The following is a 22,973-nucleotide window of genomic DNA, read 5'->3' as shown; positions in this document are numbered from 1 at the left end:
CCTGGCAGGGAGCTGCAGCACAGAGCCGGGAAGAGGCACAGGGGTTCTGCCTGAGCAGCTCCAGCCACAGCAGCAGAAGCCCCCCACCCCTGCCCCACTGGCTCCCATGCCAGGCCCTGACACTGCACTTCAGGGTCAGGAAAGGGGGGCATGTGGCCACTACCCTGCACCTCTGCCCTGTACCCCCAGCATGCTCAGCCAACAGGCATAACTGCCCCCCCCCCCCAACAGCTGTGCCCCTGAGTCCCTATCCAGTGAGGCAAGATGGGGGGCAGAGAGGGGTTCTCACTCCACTTCACCCCCTGCTAGCCCCAGGAGATGTCCCATAGCTCTGCAGAGAATCCCAGAGCACCTCTAAAGAGCACTGAAATGCAGCTGGTTCTGGGGCGGAGAGCAGAAGCTGGATGCGCTGTACCATGCGGGGGGAGGGGGAGAAGGAGGCCAGAGACCCCTGCACTCCTCTCCTCTTAGGGGCGGGGTCCATGCAGAGCAGCCAGACTCCGCTCTGCACAGTCAGCGACAGGGAGGGCTGCGAGGCTGTTGACAGCCCTAGGAGCTCTGCAGCAGCTCCTCCCTCTGGGGATGGCCCTCTTGGCAAGCCATCCTCGCCCTTCACCACAGCAAAGCACCCAGGAAGGGACGGGCCATGACACTAGCCAACTGAAGCTGGATACTCGCCCTGCCCTGAACCACCAGGCCCCAGCCCATGCTGCTCACCCCCGAACCGCTAGCAAAGGAGCAACCAGGCAGCTCAGTGCCCCTCCTCTCAAGCTGAGCTGGGGGCCAAGAAAGGAATAAGAGGGAAGCGGTAGCCAGGGGACTGGACCATCCCAGCTCCAGCGACACCAGGTCCCACAGGACACAGAAGCAGCGAGACGCCTGTGCTGGGCGGAGTTCCAGCAGCACCGTCGCAAGACCACCTACCCCAGTGCCCAGGCCATCGGTGGGCGTGGGTGAGACGCCATCCCCGCTCTCCTGGCTGCGGGCGCTGAGCTGCGGCGACATGGTGGGCGACTCGTCGATGTAGGGCATGGTCTCCGAGCCCTCCGGCAGCACCTTGGGCTCCTCATTCCCCTCGGCGTCATAGTCCTCCGCCCCATAGTTGAAGTCTGCCAGGAGGACAAGGAGAGGCCGGTGAGTGTCTGCCACCAGGGCACCCAGTGAAGCATAGCGCACCGGGCGCTGCCTGCCCCTCGCCGCCATGGCACTGCCCAGCAGGAGACCCCAGGTGAGAGAAGGGGCTGGCCAGAGGCATGACATCCAGGGACTAAGCCATCAGACATGTGTCTGCCCCCAGGGTGCTCCTCCCCACTGGGGAGAGCTGGGAGCTCAGAGCTCTCCCTGCCTGCTGCACCATCTTGCTTTTTATAGGGGCTGGGGGGCGGGGCTCCCAATAGGTGAGGTCACTTCCCTAGCTCCTCCCTCTTGTTTTGACTCCAGCAGCCAATGGGTGTGTGGCACCAGGACAAGGTGGGAGCTGAGACAGAGACTGATGTTTAATAGGAAAAACCCTTTTCCACCAGCCCTCCCCCCCCCCGCCCATCCCCTGCTGCCACCCTCCCTGCAGCTGGGCAGGGGCCTTCTCCCAGCTCTGCCGGGTCCCAGGGCAGGGGCGTGGGCACTTGGCCTGGGGGCGCTCCTGGCTCTGAGCCCCCCACTGCACTGGAGCCAGCTGCATTGGCCCCGGCTGCAGAGCCCAGCAAACAGCCCGGCAGCAGCTTTCCTGCCAGAGGGCGGCAGGGCCCGGGAGTTGCATGGCTTGATTTTAGGGCTGCTCCGGTCAGGCACTTGGCAGAGACTGTGCCCGGGGGAAGGGGTCGGTCAGGGCTGGAGCTGACCCCAAGGGTCAGCAGCTCTCTGGCACCTCTGCATGTATCTGACAACCACCAACCAGCCCCCTCCACCGCAGAGTCAGCCACCCCACATGTCATATACACACATACACGGGCAGCATCACCTCCCCGCACGTTCCCCCCTCCCCTAGCCGGCTCTTTAATCCATGAGGCGCGGTGGCCCCCTCCCCAGCGCAGCGAGCCCCGGTGGCCCCCGCCATCCCCTCCTGGCCAGGCTCTGCCTAGCCAAGCCCACAGGCACCCCCAACACACATGATTAACAGCTGAGCACTGCCCTGGAGGTGCAGGGCCCCGGCTCTGCCACCCACCCTGCTGCAGGCCGCAGCCCTCCCTGTGCCGGCAGTGGAAGGGGCAGCGGCAGGGGGCTAGGGAGCCAGCGATCCATGCGAGGGGAGGGCTCCGCTGCAGCCTGCCCCCTCCCCATGCAGAGGCGCCAAGCGAATCTGTCCCCTCATTCCTATACCCTCAGTGGCAGCAATGAAGGTGGGCCTGGGTGCCAGGACTCCTGGGCTCTGCCGCCGACCCACTGGGTGATTTGTGTAAGTCACTACCCCGCCTTTCTGGGCCTCAGTTTCCCCTCTAGGTCATTATCCCCCCGGACCTCAGGGGCAGTTCTCCCCGCCCCCTCACTCTCCGTCCCGGGCCTCTCTCAGGCAGCCAGCAAGGGAGCACTACGCCCACTACCTGCCTGTCCCAGCCGCCCCCTCCCTCCATCACTGCCAGGCTACAGCTGGAGGGACGGGGCCAGGCTGGGAGCAAGGAGCTGCCTCTGCTGCAGGTGAGGGCAGGGAGGCCCAGGGGTTGGAGCCGCACTCGGCTCCATCCTCCACTGGCCGCAGAGCTGGTGAGGGGGGGCGGCACTGGCCTGTTACCATGGAAATAGCAATAGCAATGGGCTCAGCAGAGGGACAAGGCGAATGTTGGGGTCCTGGTCCCTGTGGGCACCCTTCCTGACCCCCAATTCTATGGAGATATACCTATCTCATAGAACTGGAAGTCCAGCCCCCTGCCTTCATAGCAGGACCAAGTACTGTCCCTGACAGATTTCTGTCCCTGATCCCTAAATGGACCCCTCAAGGATTGAGCTCACATCCCTGGGTTTAGCAGGCCAATGCTCAAACCCCTGAGCTATCCCTCCCCTCAAGCACCCTGAAGCTTAAGGCTGTGTGACCACCCTCCAGCCCCCACACTGAGTGTGCCCGGCGCAGAGTCCCCGTGCGAAGCCGGGCAGGGCCCCTCCCCACACACACACAGCCCCCTGCACTGTGTGTGCCTAGCCCAGAGCCGTCGTGCGAAGCTGGGCAGGGCCTCACACACACACACACAGCCCCCTGCATTGCGTGTGCCTGGCCCAGAGCCCTCGTGCGAAGCCAGGCACGGCCCCCCCACATACACACACAGCCCCCTGCACTGTGTGTGCCTAGCCCAGAGCCCTTGTGCGAAGCCAGGCACGGCCCCCCCACATACACACACAGCCCCCTGCACTGCGTGTGCCCAGCCCAGAGCCCCCATGCGAAGCTGGGAGGGGCAGAGAGAGACACACACGGCCCCCTGCACTGTGTGTGCCTGGCCCAGAGCCCTCGTGCAAAGCTGGCTCCCTCAAGCCTCACAGCACAACGCTCAGCTGCAGTTAATATTTCATTGCAGTTTAATATTTCAAGCTGATAAATCTTTAAACCCAAGAGGATTTTAAAGCCCTCCCGAGTCCGACCCTGTGAGCATGAGCCAGGGAAGGAAGAGGGCCAGGGCAATCATGTCCCCTATGCCAAGGGACAGGAGGCCAGCACTGGAGCCATTCAGAATGGGCCTGGGCAGAGTGGTGGGGGCAGTCCATCAGGACGGGTCTGTGTGGGACATGGGGCACGGCACAGACCGAACCCGTAACTGACCCCATCACAGCTCAGCAAGCGACCCAGCACGGTCACAGCCCAGCAGCCCAGCCCGCATCGCTCAGACGCAGAAGGGTCCCCGCTGGGCTCGTCCTGCTGGGTCTGTCTCCTGTGGCCCTGGGAAGGTGTGTGTGTCCGTGCACGCATATACACACACTCGCACGTGTGCACATGCAGGCACAGCACGGCTGCCAGGGTTCCCACCTCATTAGCACACTCCAGCTAGGAGCCCTCCCCTCTCCTCGGAGCAGCAGGCCAGGCGCCGGACCCGGCTGCTGGCAGCACCGCGGCAGGCTGTCAAGGGAGCAGCCGGGACATCCAGCCGAACGCACGCTCCTGAGTCACCCTCATTAGTACGGGGTTCCCTCCATCGCACCCACGCACACGCTGTCTCCCAGACTGCCGGACACGGCGCGAGAGGCTGGGAGATCCCCCCGGCTGCGTAGGGAGGGGTACTTAATGCTGCACTGCGCACCTCCCTCCCCACCTCTGCATGCACACACATCGCACGCGCACAGCACGGAGCCCCAGGGAATGTCCCACTCCATTTGGGGGCTCTCCCTGCTACTGGTACTGTGCAGGGTGTGCTGGTTATATACAAAATGCTCTAGCACATGACATTAGCACATCCCTACTTGTGGGGGCAAGCGGGGGGCTGCTCTCACACTGAGGGTGTTTGTTTGAGTCACTTCTGCTTCCTTGTTTAAGGAGTTTGGGTGAATTTTAGAGCAACAGCCCAGAGCAGGGGGGTGGAGGCACTGCTCTACCTCCTCCCTTCTAAGCCTGGGCTTCCCCTCCCACAGCTCTGCCGGTGCCTCCCAAACCCAACCCGCAGCCCCTGCTAGCCCAGCCCTGGGCTCCCCCTCCCACAGCTCTGCCAGTGCCTCCCAAACCCAAACCCAGCCACCTGCTAAGCCCAGCCCTGGGGTCCCCCACCGCCAGCACTGCTAGTGCCTCTCAACCTGGGACCTTTCCACCCTACCCTGAGTCCTTTCCTGCCCCTCTCTGGCTCCCCCTGCTCCCCTCAGGCCCATGTGGAGTACAGCAGAGGTAGGCGGGCCGAGACCATCTCTGCCAGCCAGTCCCAGGGCAGCTGGGCACAGATCAGCCTGCAGATCTCACGGCCTCTAGCTCATTCACACCTCCACCAGCTGCTGCTGGCAGCTTCTCCTAGAGCCGGGGGGTGCCAGCCCCCAGCACCAGCCCTGCTCCAAGCGGGCCAGGCTGGAGAGCGCCCATGTCCCCAGCTCCCGCCTCCGCTCCGGCAAGAACAGCCACAGCTCCGCAGCGCCTGCATTGCCCGCGGCGTGAGGCCCGTGCCATCTCCATGGCAACAGGCTCCTGCACTATCCTGCCGGCTGCCAGCTCAGCCTCCCACGGCCGCGAGGATGGGGGAAGGGGCGTCGCGCTCTCCCCTGCTCCATCCCACGGGCCTGGCAGGGCGGGGGCCACGCGAGGGGGGGGCCACGGAGCCAGCATCACTCCACCCCACAGCCCAGCTCAGTGCGGCCCTAACTTTCAGCCAGCACAACAGGGCTCCCCAGGGCTGCTCGGCCCGCAGACACCGGAGCGGGAGCCGGGGCTGGGCTCGGCGACCCCCAGGAGAGCCGCTCCCTCCCAGCCAGCCTGGGGGCTGCAGTGTCATGACCCCAGCCAGCCCCATAGCAGGGACCGCTGAGCCACGCCAGCAGAGAAAGCCGGCAGGAGTGTCAGTGCCCAGGCTACCGGGCTGCAGCCCGAGCCCAGGGCAAGAGTCAATGGCACCCCCGTCTCTCAGCCCTGCCCATGCCCCAGTCCCTCCGGCACGGGGCTCTGTCCATGGCTTCTTCCCTCTAAAAGCACCCTGGAGCCACTGGCCAGGAAAGAAACCGACCCCAGGATTAGCAGCCACTCATTGCCCATGGTTGTGCCCCTGGGGCACTGGCCACACCCCAGCCACAGCAGTTAACATTTCCCCAGCCCCACCAACATGGCAGAGAAGCCCCTGGGCACTGGGCGCAGTATCTGGGCTCTCCCAGAGCGCTCCCCCGAGGACGAGCCCCATGCAGCGAGGTCTGCCACGTTCCCATACGGCCACACCAGCTGCCCTCGTTACCCCACCAGGAATGCACATTAAACCCAACAGCTAAGACACTACGCCCACTACCAGGCACACATCAAGTGCTACTGCCAGGGAGGGGCAGCCAGGACGGGTCCTCCACCCTGCCAGCAAAGCACACTTCCCCCATGTGACACAACAGGGAGTAGGGCGGATTTAACCTGGGAGTGTTGCAGGGGAGTTACATTGGGGATGGGGGACTTCCCTTGAAGGAAGATACCTGAGCTGTAACCTGAGCCAGGAGGGGGGTGGGAGACTAGACAAAGGAGAGGAGGAGCTGCGGGGAGGGGGGAGAGAGCTGCTGGAGGAGTTTTTAGTTTCAGTTTGGTGCTGGGAGGTGGAACACAGGGAACCCCAAGGCTGCGGTCTAAGCTCCCTGCCCCCAGGAGGACTTGACTGAGGGGTCCTGGTTGTACCTACAAGCTCTGTTTCAGACAGCCTTCCTACTGTTTCCAGTCCTCTGTCCGTTCACGTATCCGGGCAGAGTTCCTCTGGGCGGCATCCACTGGCTCCCTTGACACCTTTGAGGAGCAGTGGGCGCTGTCCCGGGCTCTCTGCTCAGGGTCCCCGTCAGGTTCCCTTCTTTTGACCCTTTGACCGCACTCCTGTCCCTGTTTTTACATTAGTTGTCCCCCGTAATTATTTGAGTTTCAGGCCCTGTGGATCCTCCCCTTAGGCTGGGGGGCGGACCCTTTAGCAGTGGGCGGGCATAGAACCCCAATATGTACTGTTCAATAAACCTTCTGTTTTACTGGCTGGCTGAGAGTCACGGTGAATCGCGGGAAGAGGGGTGCAGGGCCCTGACTCCCCCACACTCCGTGACACCCCATGACAGCCCAGTCCCATCTCCCCAACCTATAGGGAGGGATTCCTGATGCCCCTCAGCAGGTACTCGGCGAAGGGGTGATGGGTCGGGGAAGCAGGGCTCCCAAAGGCGGAACCATACCCCCTCAGGCTCCACCGCCAGAGTGTACAGTGCGCGGATGGAGGAGAGGGCCGGGCACTTTATACCCAGAGCCCAGGGTATCAGAGCAGGCTAGGAGAGGGGCACCCAGCCTCAAGCTTCAGGGTGCCAGGATCATTGTGGGGTCAGGAAGGGTGCCCACAGGGACCAGGATGTGGGGTGGAGCAGTGGTCAGTGCAGGGCACACACAGGAGCAAGGCCAGCAAAGGAGGCATTTGCTGTGACAGCGGGTGCTGGCTAGGGTGGGAACATGCCTCCAACCGGGGTGGCAGGGACTCACCCCCGCTCATAGTGCCCGCCCGCCCCCTCCTCCAGCCAGCGGGTTGGGAGCTGCCCTGAGGGGCCAGGCCCAGCCTCTCCTCCCAGCACAGAAAGCTCCCACTACAGCTGCCCCTGTTCCAAGGGGCTGGCGCTCACCCCGGGAAGGGCCCTGTCACAGCCCGTTGGCCTCACGCAGACTTGCCTGAGAGCAGCTCCCAGGGGCCAGGCCTGGGCTGGAGAGCCCCAAGCTCCTAGGGATCTGAGTCCTGGGCCCCCCAGCATTCACCAGCTGGCCAGCCACAACAGCCCAGCTTCCCTGCCCCCCAGTTCGGTGCCCTGCACACTAGGGTTCTGCGCCAGCTCGAGGCTGGGGAGAGAGGGTCCTTGCCCACCCCTGCAGCCGGCTGGCTCTTGGGGCCCAAGGAGAGTGCGCATGGGGCAGGGGGCGGCAGGCTCACATGCATCACCAGGCCAGGCGAGAGGCCCTGGAGAACCAGGGCCCAGCGGGAAGAACTTGTGCCATCTCCGAGAGCACCCCAAACACACACATTGCAAATCCCCGGCTCTAATCCCTGGGCCCACACTTTCCACCCCACGCCCTTATCTGCTGCGCCCCAGGGCCGCTGCACCCCTGCCTGCAGCCCAGAGATAGGCCGCCTGCCCTGGGTTGTGTGGCCCCCGCTGAGAGCGCAGGGGAGTCGGGAGGGCTGCTCCCAGGGCACGCCAGGTTACGCAGCAGCACAGCCTGAGTCCAGCACTGCCGTAGCGTGGAGAGAGCGGCTTCAAAGCCAGCCGCATCACAGCCACATCGCCCTCCCCACAGCCTGGCAATGGGAAGGGGGTGAGAGGGCTTGGGAACCCCTCCGCTGCATGTGTCAGAGGATGGGAAGTCACAGGAACAGCAAAGGTAGGTGCTGGGTGATCTCACTGACACTTCCCCTCAGCTCTGCCAGCACCTCAGCACCGACCCGCAGCCCCCTGGCACTCCAACCTGGACTCCCCACCCAGCTCTGCCATCGCCCCATAGCACCGACCCACAGCCCCCTGGCACCCCAGCACGGGCTCCCCACCCAACACCGACCCGCAGCACCGTCAGCCCAGCTCAGGCTCCCCACCCAGCTCTGCCATTGCCCCATAGCACCAACCCACAGCCCCCTGGCACCCCAGCACGGGCTCCCCACCCAACACCGACCCGCAGCCCCGTCAGCCCAGCTCAGGCTCCCCACCCAGCTCTGCCATCGCCCCATAGCACCAACTGCAGCCCCCTGTCACCCCAGCCCTAGGCTCTCCCCATCTCCCTCTGCTGATGCCTCTCAAACCCAAACTGCAGCCCCCCTTCCCCATTATTTGTGTCCTGGGCCTTTCCTCAGAGCTGCCTGCCTTCGGGCAGGCGGAGGGGACGCAGTCTCTGTGGAACACACACCTGCAACCGCTGCCCTCCCCTCCTCCTCCTCCACTAGTGATGGGTTAGGCGCAGTCTGGGGATTCCTGGCTCACGGCCGGCCCAGCCCGGGCACCTCTCCATGCAGGGCCCCAATGCTCTTCCTCGCCCGCCCCCAGAGCCCTTGGATACAGCCTGGCTGACAGCTGGCTGCGGCTCCCGGAGCCCACTGCACAAACGCTCTGCCCATCCTTCCACTTCACTAAGCATCTCCATGGCTGTGGCCGTGTGTTTGCCTGCCTGGGGGAGCCTGGGGAGAGCGGGCGGCTAACAGGGTCAGCACGGCAGGGCCAGGAACAGTCCTCAGGGTCATTTCCCTCCCTCCACATGCAGCGTGGGGACTGGCTCGACGGAGAGTATCCCTGCAGCCTGGCCAGGGCGAAGGGAGACCCCGGCCAGCCCCGGGGGTCAGGCTGGGGAGCTGGCCGCCCCTGGGGAGACACAGGCGGGACAGGACGAGGAGCCCTTGTCTCCCCTGGTCCCCAGCCTGTGAGACGTGCTCGCTCTCCTCGGTGCGCTGCAGACTGGCCCTGCTGCCTCAGCCGTAGGCGGCCCAGGGCGGGAGGGAGCCGAACAAGGCTGGAGTGAGGCTGGCCTGAAATGCCTTGGCACAGGGACCTAGACCAGCAGGGGAACTTCAGATCTAGGCTCTGCTGCCTGGGCCCGGCTCTAGCCCTGGACAAATCCGCACTGGAGATGAGGGGACAGGGCCCCCTTTGCCAGCCCCGGCAAAGACACCTCTGCTTTCCCCCGCGGTGGGAAGTGACCCGCCTGGGATGGGGACTAACTGTGGGAACGTCACTGAGGCATATTTCTTCCTTCCTCTCCCCCTGTGGATTAGCCGCTCAGGGCCCAGTGGTGCCTGTTAACCTGACCCTGCCTGCAACGAAAGCTGCTCATTAACCTTCCCCTTCCTTCCGCCTTCGCCGCTGCTTCCTCCACCCACGCCAGCTCTCCTCCCCACTCACAGGCGCCAGGGGCAGGCGCTGGCAAAGCCCTGGCCCGGGCTGTACAGTCAGGGCACCCAAAGCAAGCCTGGCTGTGTGGGACAGCGCTCCCCAGCACACCGAGCCCAAAGGATCCCGCAGGAGGACGGGGCTGGGGACATGGGATCCGGGCAACGCCGCAAAGCCCGGGTCATTCCAGAGCCCCCAGCAGTGCTGACAATGGCTCCTCTGTGCTGGCCCTCGCGCTGTGCTGGGGGGAGTTCCTGGCTGGTTCACATCACTGAGGGAAAGCGACAGTGGCAACTGGTTGCACTATGAGGTCAACACTTGTCCATTGCCAAGCAAGCCGGGGCGTCCATGCCACCAGCACGAGGTCGCTCCCGTTGGATCCACCCCACACCCACCGAATGCAGGGTCAGGCCAGGCGGCCAGTCCTACATGGGGCCTGCATCCCTGCATTGCCTCTGGGATAGGGCAGCAAAGCAAAGGCAGCCTGAGTGCCAGTGAGAACGCTGTGCTGGGAGATCTCGCCAGCTGGCTGCCCTGGGGAGGGGCGAGACATCGCTCAGGTCTAGCACCCCGGCAGGGCTGCGGCCCCTCCCTTTGCAGCCTGGTCCTGCCTGGTCCCCAGTCTGAAACACAAGGGGCCCTTGCTGCTCAGGCTTGCTGGGCAGAGCAGCCAGTCAGCAGCTTCTCTCCCGGCTCCAGGGTGCTCCCAGGCGCTCTCCTGCCTCTCCGGCTTGGGAGGTGGCGGGTCGGGCAGATGGGCCCTGAGAGCCAGGGGGTGATGTTCTCTAGTGCAAAGGCGGAGAGGGAGGAGAAAGGCCCCACTGCGGAATCTGGGGCAATGGGGGCACACGAGAACTCTCGTGTAGCCCTTTATTGTGGCTAGGACCCACCGATCTGAAGCTGTTTCCTGGATCTGTGTCCTGGGAAATCTCCGTGGGCCCAGTGTCCACTCCCAAGCGAAGGGGCGTCTGGGAGAACAGAACCCGGAACCTGCCTGGGAGCCTATAGGCCCACGGGCAGCCCCACAGGGCTCAGCAACGGTGGGGCCAGGCCTTCTGTGCTTGACTAAAGGGAGCCACTTCTTTGGCTCCCCTGCATCACCCAAGGCCTGGGCCAGGCGACCCCGCAGAGGTGACCTCCCCAAAGGAGAGACCCACCCGACGAAGCTTAGATCCCATCACCTGACCACCCCCTCAGCTGGAGGAAGCAGCAAGTTCCCATCGCACCTGCCACCGCCTGGGCCAGACCCACAGCAGAGTCTCCAGCAGAACCACCTGCAGGTCTGGAGGAAGGAAGTAGTGTCCAGCCGCTCGGCTAGGCAGGCGGCCCGGCACGCTCACACCCTCGCCCCACCGGAGAGACACAGAGACCGTCGGGGCCTATTGCTGCTTTCTGTGCCCCAGGCCCAGATGGAACCTAACTGCTAATGGGGCGCGAGGTCGCCCGGACCTCGTGTCTGGGCAGGGCCGGCAGGGTTCTGCTGTGCCCAAGGGAGGCTGCAGAACCCAGCCGAGGCCTGAGGGGGAGAACTCACCACAACGCTGCTGCAGGAGTCCCCGGTCCTGGCTTCCTTCCACAGGGCCCTTCATACAGTTACCAGCTCTGGCGCATTCCCGCCCGTGCCCCCTGGTGCCGGGATGCCCCCCGCCAGCACCTACCCCGCCATTCTCCGACCCCGCCCTCACCTACCCCACCATTTTCCGTCCCCGCCCGCACCTACTCCAGCATTCGCCCGTCCATCCACCTGCACCTACCCCGCCATTCGCCCTCCCGCCCGCACCTACCTCGCTATTCTCCGCCCCCACCCGCACCTACTCCAGCATTCGCCCGTCCACCCACCTGCACCTACCCCACCATTCGCCCCCCTGCCCACAGACACCTGCCCCACCATTCGCCCTCCCACACACACCTGCCCCACCATTCGCCCACCTGCCCCACCATTCGCCCCCCCCACCCGCACCTGCCCCACCATTCTCCCCGCCGTCCGCACCTCCCACCCCCTCCACAAGCAAACCATTGAAACTCCACAGAAAACAAGAAAACCCCCCACTTCGTCACATCCGCCATTTGCCCCCCCGTCCGCACCTGCCCCGCCATTCTCCGCCCCCACCCGCACCTACTCCAGCATTCACCCGCCCACCCACCTGCACCTGCCCCGCCATTCGCCCCCCTGCCCACACCTGCCCCGCCATTCTCCGCCCCCATCCGCACCTACTCCAGCATTCACCCGCCCTCCCACCCACACCTGCCCCACCATTCGCTCACCTGCCCTGCCATTTGCCCCCCGCATGCACCTGCCTGTACCTGCCCTGCCATTCACCCCCCCACCCACACCTACCCCACCATTCGCCCCCTCCCCGCCTGCACCTGCCTGTACCCGCCCTGCCATTTGCCCCCAGGCCCGCACCTGGCCCACCATTCCCCCCCAGTCCCACATCCTGCCTGCACCTGCCCCGCCATTCACCCCCATGCACCCCCTGCCCTGATATTCACCCGTGCACCCTGCACTCCCTGCCCTGCCATTCGCTCCCATGCAGCCCATGTCTGCTCCCCCATTCGCTCCTATATGTCCTGCCTGCACCCTGCCATTTGCCCCCAGGCCCGCTCCGCCGTTCGCCCCAGGCCTACACCTGCCCCGCTATTCGCCCCAGGCCCGCACCTGCCCCGCCATTCGCCCCCAGGCCCACACCCTGCTCCGCCATTCGCCCCCAGGCCCGCACCCTGCTCCGCCATTCGCTCCTGGAGGCCCTGCCCGCACCCTATGCCCATGCCCTGCTCATCTGAATTTCAGCCTCAGTAACTCAGGTGCGCTTTGATTTGCCTGGTGTCACGGCGGAGAGCACCCGGGGCTGGGGTCTGCCAGGCAGGACGCAATATGAATTATACAGCCAGGCAATGCCACTCAAAGCACCCAACCCACCTCCTCCAGAGCCCCTGGCCAGGCAGCCCACCTCGGGAGCGTCCTCTCTCCGTCCTTCACATCACCATCTCGCTGTCCCCTACAAGGCTACTGGTCCTTCCCGCCCAGCACCAGGCCTTCTAGGTGCTGCACTCCGAGCTCCACGGCTCCGGCGCAAACATCTGCAGACCGGCAGAGAGATGCTGCCATAGGCCCCCAGCAGAACTGCAGAGAGGCCTGTGGCTCCACTCCTCATGCTTCAGGGCCGCAGGCTGACTGCCTACAGGGGCCGGGAAGAACCCACAGCTCCAGCTCTGCGGGACTGGCCAGGTACAGTAGCGGGGGCTGCACAGCGCTTGCCCCATCTGAATAGCGCCTCAAAGCACTTCTCAGGCCTCAGCCCTGCCTGAAGTGGGGAGAAACCACGGCACCCACCCCAGGCCGCACAGCGAGTCAGCCACCGAGGCAGGACTAGAACCCAGAAGTCCGGAGCTCTAAGCACACGGCCTTGTGGGGGGGGAGCTCACTGCCAGGGCATGTTCTGGCTCCCCCAGCCTGAGGTGCTTGCTGCATGCAACCCCAGGGCTGCGAAATCCAGCCAGAGCCAGGCCTCCCCACTGACCCAGTCGCTCACTCTCTCAGCGCAAGGGCCAGGGACCCGGGGGATCTCCCTCCCCGAGCCCTCCTGGGGCCGCAAGGAGCTTGGCCCCATTCCCGAGGCAGCCCCCGTCTCCCTGGGGCCGTGGTGGCTACCCAGAGCCATGCTGCAGAGCGCGAGAGTCACACGAGCCCCCCAGGCAACCCCACCGCACGAAAGGTCCCCAGCGACCCGGGTCCTGGAGCTTTTTCCCACTCCCCACATCGCACGGACCTTCCTGCCATGGCCACAAGGGGGCACTGAAAAGCAGCCCAAGCTCAGGGACCAGCCTGCTTCCCCGAGTCCATAACCAGTGGCACAGGGGCTGGCAGGGAGTCCCCACGTCGGGAGCCACAGCTACCCAGTGACCCCAGGGACGAAGTGGGGGATTTGCTTGTTTTCTGGGGGTTTCCAATGGTTTGCATGCGGAGGGGGTGGGACTCAGTTTCCTGGGTGTTACTGGTTTAACAAGGGGAGGGGAGAGGGAGTTTCTTATTACAGAGGACCGGGGCACCCCCCACGGACCACACGGGGCCAAGATTGGGCACGATCTGTGAGTCCGTGACACCCCCTGACACCAGCAGAGCAAGCCAGAGACTGACCTGCTCCTGCTGGAAGGGGGCATCAGGCCTGGGGGCAGTGCAGGGGTAGGCCCCTCGGGGCGCTCAGGTCACCCAGCTAGCAACGCAGGAAGCTCAGCGTGGTCAGCTCCGGTTTTTCTACCCGGCGGTGCAGCCCCACTCGCTGCAGGAGCAACACCCGAGCCCACCGCTGCCCCCAGGGGTCTCAGCCAGGCCCCCACAGAGCACAGCCCATTCTGGGGCTGGGAACTGGGCACAGCTGAATGTGGTTCCCCAGGTGGATCAGCCTGTGCCCCCCCCCAGTGCCACGCAGGTGAAGGCAAGTGAGGGCATCTCCCACGGGAGAGTGCATGCCACGGACAGCCCCCCTCTTGTGGGCCCCTCTAGAGGGAGCATCTCCACCACAGAGCTGCGTCGGTCACTTGGGGCAATCATAGGGGAGGGTGCCCCAGTCCTCCCTGATGCGCCAGAGCTCAGCCTGTCCATTTACATAACCTGCCTGAGATGGAGCTGCAGGGGGTCGTGCCACCCCAGAGCACTGGCTCTGTCTAAATGCCCAGGGATGGGGGGGAGCGTTTCCCGGAGCAGCCTGCAGTGACAGAGAGCAGGAGAGGAGCGCGCATCCACGGGGAGGGGGCTGTGCTGAACAGCTCAGGCCCCCAGCTAACGACGGCACAAGCAGCAGGGACAGCCGCTCCAATGCCGCCTTCGCTTGGATCCTGCCACCCCCCCGGCCCCGCGGTGCAGCGTTACACAACAGGTAGAGATGGAGGGGGGAGCCGGGCCGGGCATGCTGCAGCCTGGCTGGAGAGGTGTTCAGCCGGCCAGGGCCCCCACCTGGCACCGTGCCCCCAGGTGAGCAGGCTCCCTGTCCCCTGAGCGATCCTACCCCAGCGCTCTTCCCAGCCCTGGCCGAGTCCCGCAGCCAGGAGACCCCGGCGGCTCCGGCCCAGCCCGGTGCCCCCCAGTTCCCCCGAGCGCGCACGTACTGCTGTAGAGGGTGTCGATCCAGGAGAGGCGCGCCAGGCCCCGGTGGCTGAGCGGCTCCATGCTCGGGGAGGCTCGGCTGGCTGTCAGATCCTCGGCCACCGACACATCTCCCAACAAAGGCGGCGAGGGGAGGGAGGGAGGGGAGCGGGGAGGGGGCCGGGGGAGCGGGGCCGGGGCGGGCTGGCAGGCACCCGGGCAGCAGGGGGTCACAGCGGCCGGTGAGGGGAGCCCGAGCCAGCCCCTAGCCTGCAGCATGGGGATTCCTGCCGGGAGGAGAGGCTCCGCTCCGGGAAGGAGCTGCCAGTGCCTGCCAATGGCAGCCTGCACCTCCCCCCGCCTCCGCCGGGAGATGAGGCGGGGAGCGGAGCCAGCCCCGCATGCAGGGAAGCTGGGGAGGGGGCAGCGAGCCCCTCTCTCCGTGCTCCGGCGACCTGGCCAGAGTCGCCCCCAGGTCTCAGCTAGGCTGCTGCCCTGCACCCCAGAGGTGGCTGCATTTCAGCATCGCTGCGCCTGCCCCGGCACAGGTGACAGCTGGGGGCGAAGGAGGGGTACCCCATGCGTGGGGCAGCGCTGGGCTCGGCAGGCTACCGTCAGTGCCCTGAGTTTGGGGGCGGGGGTTCCCTGCTGCTTCGGAGCCCCCGGCATCATGCTGCCAGTGCACGGAGGGGGAGGAGGGAAGAGGCTGTGGAGACGCTGCCAGATGGGCAGGTGGCTGCAGGTGGCAGTTAGCTGGGTCTGCCGCATCCGTCGAGGCCACTGACCCCCTCCCCCAGCCACGCCGTCAGTGTTTTTAGGGGGTGGGAGATGGGTAAGGGGGGCCCTGTGGATGGCCCATCCTGGGCATCCGGCACTGTGCCCGCCCTGCAGACTGAGAACCCACCCCAGCACCTCTGCCCTGCCCTGCAGGGACCCCTCAAGGCAGCCCGGGCATGGCTTCCCTCCACCAGCCAGGGGGGCCAGCAGTGCCAGCTGGCAGGGTGATGCCCGTCCACTGGAAACCAGGCTGAGAACCAGCCAACTCATTTCACACCGACCAGCGAGCAGCCGGGACATAGCCACTTCCCAGCACCAGCGGGCCCTGCCACACTGGGGGGAAAGGCTCCGCATCCCGACCCCAGTGGCAAGGACAGCGGGCCCCAAGGAACGATCCAGAGGAAACATGGGGCACGTGGGGAGAGCGGAGCCAAGGGGCACGATAGGCCCTGGGACATCAACCATCTTCGTAGTCACGGGAGCCAACAGCAGCCGCAGCAGCGAAGAGATGCACACAGCGGGGAAGGCGCACACAGATCCATTTCTTTCCTCTCCTCCCCTTCCTGGGGCACGTCAGTGCCAGGCCCCCTCCTGACTGCAGCCGGGCACAGCCAGAAGGCGTACAGTGTGTAACCAGCACCCCCAGCCCTGCCACTCGCCAGGACAGGGAAGTGGCCCAGCCAGCCCTGGATGTGGCATAAACGCTGCTGCCTCTGGGCCCTGCGCCACCCTTACCAAGGGGCGCTGGCGTTTCCTGCACCCTGCGCTCACTGACGAGCCCATCTGCAGCTGGTGAGGTCCAAACATTTTAGTGCTTTGGACGCGATTTGTGTTAGAGGCAGTTTCTGAAACGAGACCTCCCTCTCCCTCCGAGCGCTAGGACCCAGCCCCATCAAGGCACGGTTCTGCCCGCTGGGCTGTGCGCCAGCCAGGAGGGCCCTGCCTCGGCAGGGAGTTGGGGCGGGTCCAGGTACTTGACGGGCGCCCCCCACCTGAAGCCTGGCACAGCTCCAGCATCTGCTCCAGAAAGAAGCCTGGGGTCATGGGAGTGGCAGCACTGAGCCAGCAATGCTCAGAACCCCCCCCCCCCCCAGAACAGCCAAACTGCCCCCCTGGATGCCACGAGCCAGGGGCACGCTCTGGATGGGAGCCCTGCAGAGGTCGCTGGGCATGCTCGCCCGTGGCCCGGAGCTTCCCCGGCTGGCTCAGCTGGCACCACCTTCCCAGCATGGGACGGGAGCACCCTGGCCAGCGGCTTTTGTCCTTCCCCTCACGCCATGCACCCACTGCACAAACTGCGGCCCAAGCCGGACAGCCCCGGGCAGGTCGCCTACACTAGGGGAATGGGGACAGGACGCCTGGGTTCCATTCCCAGCTCTGTCACCGACTCGCTGGGTGACCGTGGGCAAGTCACTGCCTGGCTCTGTGCCTCAGTTTCCCTCTGTACAATAGGGATGATACGTTCCTGCCCCCCCATAAAGCACTGAGAGCTCCACAGACTGACAGCCCCAGAGGGGTGCTCCTACCCCAAGGGACACAGACCGCTCCCTCCCACCCCCCGCCCCGCCGGCAGCCCTAGGAGAAAGGCTTCTTCTTTGAAGCCTGTCAGCCCCACCGAAGCCTCAAGAGCGAGACGGGAGCCCACGGACGCCGGTACCCGTCCCCACGTGCACCACGCCTTTCACCAGGACAGAGGCACCAGAAGAGGAGCTGCCATCGGGGGGAGACTATATCCCCACGGGCCCGGGAGAGAGCAGCGCCTGACGCCTCACCACAGAGCCAGCTCCCCAGGCCCTGCCAGCTCCATGTCCAAGCACAGCTTCCGCCCTGCCAGATGTCACACTCCGGGCTCCGAGCAGCCAGCCCACCCGGGCCATCCCCACAAGCCGGGACGCAGAGATTCCAGACCCACGGCTCTGCGCCCCAGCCACGTCGGCCCCAGTTCTGCAGGAACCCAGAGAAGCCACCCTGAGCTCGGACAGGAAGGAGTTAAACGTCCAGCCCGCTCTGCTTTTAGCCCAAGGAAACGTGAACTGCCTGAGCCATCAACCCCAATATGTCAGCACGCCAGCCAAGCGTGCAACCCGGAGACTGCCCTGGTGCAGCTCATGCCGGCGCGTCTGCCTGTCTGTCCCCGAGGCACTGGACTGGCAGCGATCCCACGCCCAGCCATCCCGTGAGGAGAGCACTCCCTCCACGATCCCGGCCGTGGCAGCCACAGCAAGGCCTCGGCTGGACCCGGTCATGCCCATGGCGGGAGCCAGGCACTGGGGCAGGGGGTTGCACACCGGGGCCTGGCTTGGAGGGGGCAGGGAGCCATTCAGACTGAAGTGCCAGTGCATGGGAGGCACCCAGCGCCATGTAGAGTTACAGCTCCACGCCAGGGGCAGGCCTTCCCCGTGCCAATCCCAGGGCACAGCATGTCACCCCGCGCACAGCCCCAGCCATGGCTCTGTCCCTGCAGAGCCGGCTCACGCTCGCCCCGCGGCGCTCAGGGACAGCAGCGTTGAGCACCAAACACAGCAAGAGGGTCTCTCGGCCACGGCTAATCCAAAGGCACAGGGCGTGGGCTGTGTACCCTCGACGGACACCAGGAGTGGCACAGTCCTGGACAAGCCTGTGCCCTGGCCCAAGCTGCCAGTCGCCCGGCAGGACCAGAGGCAGCCAGCGTGGCTTTTCAGAGAACTTTGGCCGTTCAGGGGCTGCAAGGCAGAGGGCCGTTCCCCACGCCCAGGCAATCTCCCTGGTGCACTGCTATTGCTTCCTGGCCAGCCTGCACCTGACTGGGCTGGCTTGGGAGGAGCTGAGGCCCAATTACCATCTGCCATCATTGCCCGGCATAGCCTGGGTCCTCGCAGCCCCAGAGCCGCTGGCCTCCCCGGCGCTCTCTGCGCAGATCTGGGCGCATGGCCGGAGAGCAGGGCCCCGGCCAGCCCTCCCCGTGTGCCCTCACCTGGGCGTGTCTCCCCAAATCACCTCCCTGCCATCACAGGCCTCCCTCCTTTGGCTAATGCTGGCAGGCGGCTGGGCACGGGGGTGGGGCTGGTGGCTCGCTGCGATACACAGGGGGAACTAGGGGGAACTGGCAGGTGCCCCCTGGCCTTTAGCTCTACGCCCCTGGCATGTTCCGTCCCCCCATCTGAGCACCTGCCCCCGGGAGTTACGCTCTAGCCAAGCACCCAGACATTGGGCTGGGCGGCACCAAGGACCATGTGTTTACGGGACACCTGTGCATTCTCAGAGAGGCCTGGGGTCAAGTCAGTCCTCGTCCCCATCCCCATCCCTCGCTGTGTGCTGTCCTGCCTGCTCCTCGCATAGGCTAACCAAGGGCTGCCCTGCCCCCCAAGGACCCCCGTTCCACCCAACACACCGACGGCCAGCGGTTCACCCCCCCTGTCCCCGCCGCGCTCACTGGGCCAATGGCAGCGACGGGGCGGGCAGTGCCCTGGGCCCAGGGAAAGGAAGCTGGGGACTATGCTAGGGGAAAGCCGTCATGGCGGGGAGCCCGGAGCCGCTAGCAGGATCGACACAGCCCCAGCGCCAGGCGCTGCTCTGCGTCCCCACGAGGGGCCCAGGCTGCCCCCCCCCCCAGGCTGGCAGGTTGAATCGGCACCAGAGCCCACCTCCCCCACGGGCTCATCGCCAAGCCGAGCAGTGAGTCACCGGGCGGTGAGTCACCGGCACACGGCGCAGGCTGGGATGGCGCCCGGAGAGCTGCGATTATCCAGGTCTCTGTACGGAACTGAGCAGCTCCCCCCACGCAGCCAGTGCCCCTCCCTACACAGCGTGCCAGAGTCCGGAAGGTGGGGCCCACAGGCCTCCATGGCCAGGCCAGCAGAGCTCCCCCTGCCGGCACACAGGCCAGAGCAGGGACCTCAGGCCCCATGGCAAGGTCCTGTTCCGGATCTGAGCCCTGCCCTGCTCGCTAGCGCTCCTCTCTGGCCTGCGCACAGACTAGCTGCGGCCAGACCCCCTCCCTCCAGTGCAGAGGAGCCATTCACAGGACAAGGAGTCTCCCCGCTCGGAGGCCGACAGAAGCCTGGATTCCGGGGTGCGCGGCACCCACTCGGCAAGAGGCGATTGCCCCCAGCGGATTGGGGGGGATCCCAGCTCCATTCCGCCCCCAGCACTCTCAAGGGCACACAGCAGTCCCCTGCCCTTGCTCTGCACTGCTGCGCCCCACACCAGAGGTGGCCGCACTTCTCCCTCCGTGCCTTATTAAGAATTCCGCCAGCGACGGGCGCGAAGCGCTCCAGGGCCCCTGTGGGGCAAAAGCACCATAGAAACAGGCCCCGTCATCCTGCTGGGATGAGATGCGGAGGCGGGAGGAGGGGGTGGATCTTTAAAGAGTCACTGCCACGTGCCAGGCTGCTACACTCACATCTGCCAAGGCCACACGCCGCCCCGGGCTGCAAACTGCTCCGGCTTTTCTCCGCCACCTGCAGAGCGCTGAGCAGACGCAGCCCCCCATCCGACCCCATGCAGCCTGGCTCCTCCCCAGCCCCGTGCCGCAGCTGGGCAGTAAGGAAGGCTGCAGACTGAGGGAGATCCGGCAGGACACAGCTCCCCTCTCCCTGTGCCCATAGCCGCTTTAAGGACATAGCCTCCCCTCGCCCCCCCCCCCCCCCCCAGCAAGTCTGGTAACCGCAGCCTTGGCAGGCTCCTGAGCGTCACCTGGTGGCCTGATCCCAGCGACGCAGAACCAAGCTGCAGCACGCAACAGGCACGAACCCACGGAGCAAAAGACCACAAACCGGGCCGCCCACCAGGCCCGGGAAGCCTTCAGCTTAGCCCAGCGCGGCCAGGCCCTGCCCAATAGCCAGCGCCAGGGAGAGCCTGAGGGGATGGAGAGAAAACACCAGCCTCCCACCCGGGGAGGCCGTGGCACTGCAACCGGCACCACGGACACGCCGCGCCAGTCAGAGCAGGGTGGGCGGGCGAGCGGCTCCCCCAGCCCACACCATCAGTTCAGTCGCCTCCGAACTCCCCGCCCGGCTCGTCCCTGGAATCCGCTTCCGGCCCCCGGCCCAGGGAGAATACAGAGGCCTTGCTGCCCATGCCCCGCCTGGGCCTGGCTGCCCTCTGGCCTTGGGGGGAGGTCATGAGTCACTCTCCGCCACCCCCACGCAGCCCTGTCTGCTCCGGCTCCCTCATGCGGATAATGGCCAGGCTCTGGCTCCACCGCAGACGGGAGGCAGCCAGACAGCCCCCAAAGCTCGAGGGGTGGGGACGCAGGGAGGGTTCTGCCAGCCCCCGGCCACCCACTGTTCTCAGCAGCGTCCTGCGGGCATTGCTCTGGGCACACGCTGCCCACTATCCTGGGTGCTCACTGTGGTACCTGGGCCCCTACGGAATGGGAATCCCCCCATCCCAGTTCACTGAGCGATCGCTCCATGTGCAGGGCCCCCAGCCTGGCCCTCGAACCAGACACTCTTTGCAGCGCTAACCCTGGGGACCTTTCCAAGGGGCTCGTGCTCCTCTGCCACGCCCGCCCTACCAGCAAAGGCCCCCCGGGAACGACGGCATGAACCCTGCCGTGCTCAAGAGCCGCTGCTGACCTGGCCATTCAGAGGGAACTCAGCTCCAGCCCCAAACTCCAGAGGTGGCTCCCCTCTGCATGAGACCTTCTCCCTCACCCATCGGGCATCCAGCCCAACTCTGCTCTCCCGGGGCCCCATCCCTGAGCCCCACAGGCAGTGTCCGCCTGGGCCACTCGGACCCCGGGGGGGCAGAGCAAAGGGAAGGCTCCTGCTGCAGGCCCAGCACCTCTACCCAGCACTGTCCAGTCAGGCATCTCGGGCGCACAGCTGGGAGCCACTGACAGAGACAGGTCTGATCCCAGCCGGCAGTGCCTGCTCCAAAGGTTATCACCACCAGGCAGGCTTTGGCCAGGCCTCCCCACTCCCCAGGGCAGCTGGGACGGGACAGCACCTCAGGGCCTCTGGGGAAGTTCCCCCATTTGCTCCAAAGGGTGGGGAGACCCTTGCTCGGCCTATCCTCCCCAGGGGCAGCGCCAGCCACTAGAGGAGCAGAGACGCCCCTTTCCAGGGGGTCCCCCGGGGAGTGCCCCAGGATCAGCGCCAGAACTGGAGAGCAGCAAAGCCACGGGCTGAGCCCCAAGCAGAGCTGAAGCGCACACGTGTGTGGAGGGGCAGGATGTCGTGCTGGGGGGGTGGCAGCCGGGCGAGCGCGCCCATGTGCACACAGCAGCGCGCGCCAGACCTGCTGGCACTGAACTCCAGCCTGCATTCCAGGCCGCATGCAGCCACGCATCAGCCCCCTGCACCATGCAGCTCGGATCGGGGAGGAGGGCCAGGACAGGATCTCTGCCGTGCATGCAGCACACCCGTCTCCCAGCTCGCGGCAGGAAACCGCTCACCTCCTTCACTGAGCAGGCGAGCAGCAAGCAGGGACAGCTGGCTCATCTCACACCCGCCCAGAGGCACGAGACACCGAACACACCAACTAGACAGGGAGCTTCTGGCCCGTGCAGCAGGCTGCCACATGCAGCAGGCCCCTGCGGTTGCAGACCCCGGGCTGCTGCCAGAGCTGCAAATAGCTTTCGTATTTCACTTGCTGAGACATCATCGGGGCGGCTGTGTGTGTGGGGGGGGTTATAATTGCTGCTCCCACCGGTCACATGCAGGCCCATCTGCCCCTGCCCCCCCCCATCCTCCCCACAGGTCTCTCAGCGTCACTGGGGTTTCAGTCACCCTGGGGCAGCCGGTTTACAGGCATTTCTTCCCTGCCCAGCCACTGAAGGTCACCCCCACGTGAGGAGGAACAGCCCACACAAACACACACACACACACACAACACCCCCGCATGAGAAGGAACAGCCCCCCCCTACACACACACACAACACCCCCGCGTGAGGCGGAACAGCCCCCCCCCTACACACACAACACCCCCGCGTGAGGAGGAACAGCCCCCCCCTACACACACACACAACACCCCCACGTGAGGCGGAACAGCCCCCCCCCTACACACACAACACCCCCGCGTGAGGAGGAACAGCCCCCCCCTACACACACACACAACACCCCCGCGTGAGGCGGAACAGCCCCCCCCCTACACACACAACACCCCCGCGTGAGGAGGAACAGCCCCCCCCTACACACACACACAACACCCCCACGTGAGGAGGAACAGCCCCTCCCATACACACACACACAACACCCCCGCGTGAGGAGGAACAGCCCCCCCATACAGTGCCTGGGGGCCGGGGCAGAACGCCCACTGCAGAGACACTCTGACAGGACAGTGCAGCCGCCCCCTCCAGCAAGGAGGGCAGGGCCCAGCTCCCTGCAGAGGCTGGCTACGCTGCTCTCCTCAGCTAGCAGGGACCCACAGCAAAGGGGGGGGGACCTCTCACCCCCGGCCCCCACACCACTGGGGGAGGGGAGCAGACAATGACGCGGCTCCACCAACGCGGATGTGATCGCCCTGCCTGCAGGAAGGGAGCTGGGAGACGTCAGCCCTGCGAGTCACCCCGCACCCCCCAGGGCAAGGGACCCCGCTCTGCAGGGAAGGCTGGGCTGGGGCTCCAGGCTTCTCCATACGGCCACTGAGGCCGACAGGCAGGCGGCTGCCGCAGCAGCTTGTTGGCCCCATGGGAGATGGGCTGTCAGGCTGATCACTGAGCAGGGGT

At 65.7% G+C, this 22,973-nt stretch overlaps 1 protein-coding gene and 1 long non-coding RNA gene across 3 annotated transcripts in view; one reads left to right on the top strand and one right to left on the bottom strand.

Moving 5' to 3' along the window:
• The window catches only part of ABR (ABR activator of RhoGEF and GTPase), a 92,249-nt gene that overhangs the window by 49,985 nt on the left and 19,291 nt on the right, over positions 1-22,973 (bottom strand). Inside the window, exons 1-2 of one of the 2 annotated variants that reach the window (XM_008168994.4) lie at positions 14,569-14,942; positions 925-1,109 (exon numbers count right to left, since the gene is read on the bottom strand). In XM_008168994.4, the coding sequence (XP_008167216.2) occupies positions 925-1,109; positions 14,569-14,824 (441 nt within the window). In that variant the 5' untranslated portion in view covers positions 14,825-14,942. Of the gene's footprint in view, positions 1-924; positions 1,110-14,568; positions 14,943-22,973 lie in introns of those variants that run through there. The other variant, XM_065572863.1, reaches the window with a different exon arrangement.
• On the top strand, positions 1,106-16,406 carry LOC135976552 (uncharacterized). The gene is made up of 2 exons (XR_010593777.1): positions 1,106-7,972; positions 12,469-16,406. It is a non-coding gene; the product is annotated as an uncharacterized LOC135976552 (long non-coding RNA).

Source organism: Chrysemys picta, chromosome 19 (genome assembly GCF_011386835.1).
Source record: "Chrysemys picta bellii isolate R12L10 chromosome 19, ASM1138683v2, whole genome shotgun sequence".
In the NCBI taxonomy this organism is placed as follows: Eukaryota; Metazoa; Chordata; order Testudines; family Emydidae; genus Chrysemys; species Chrysemys picta.
Note: the sequence above shows the minus strand (reverse complement) of the source record. Positions and strands in the feature narration are given on the sequence as shown.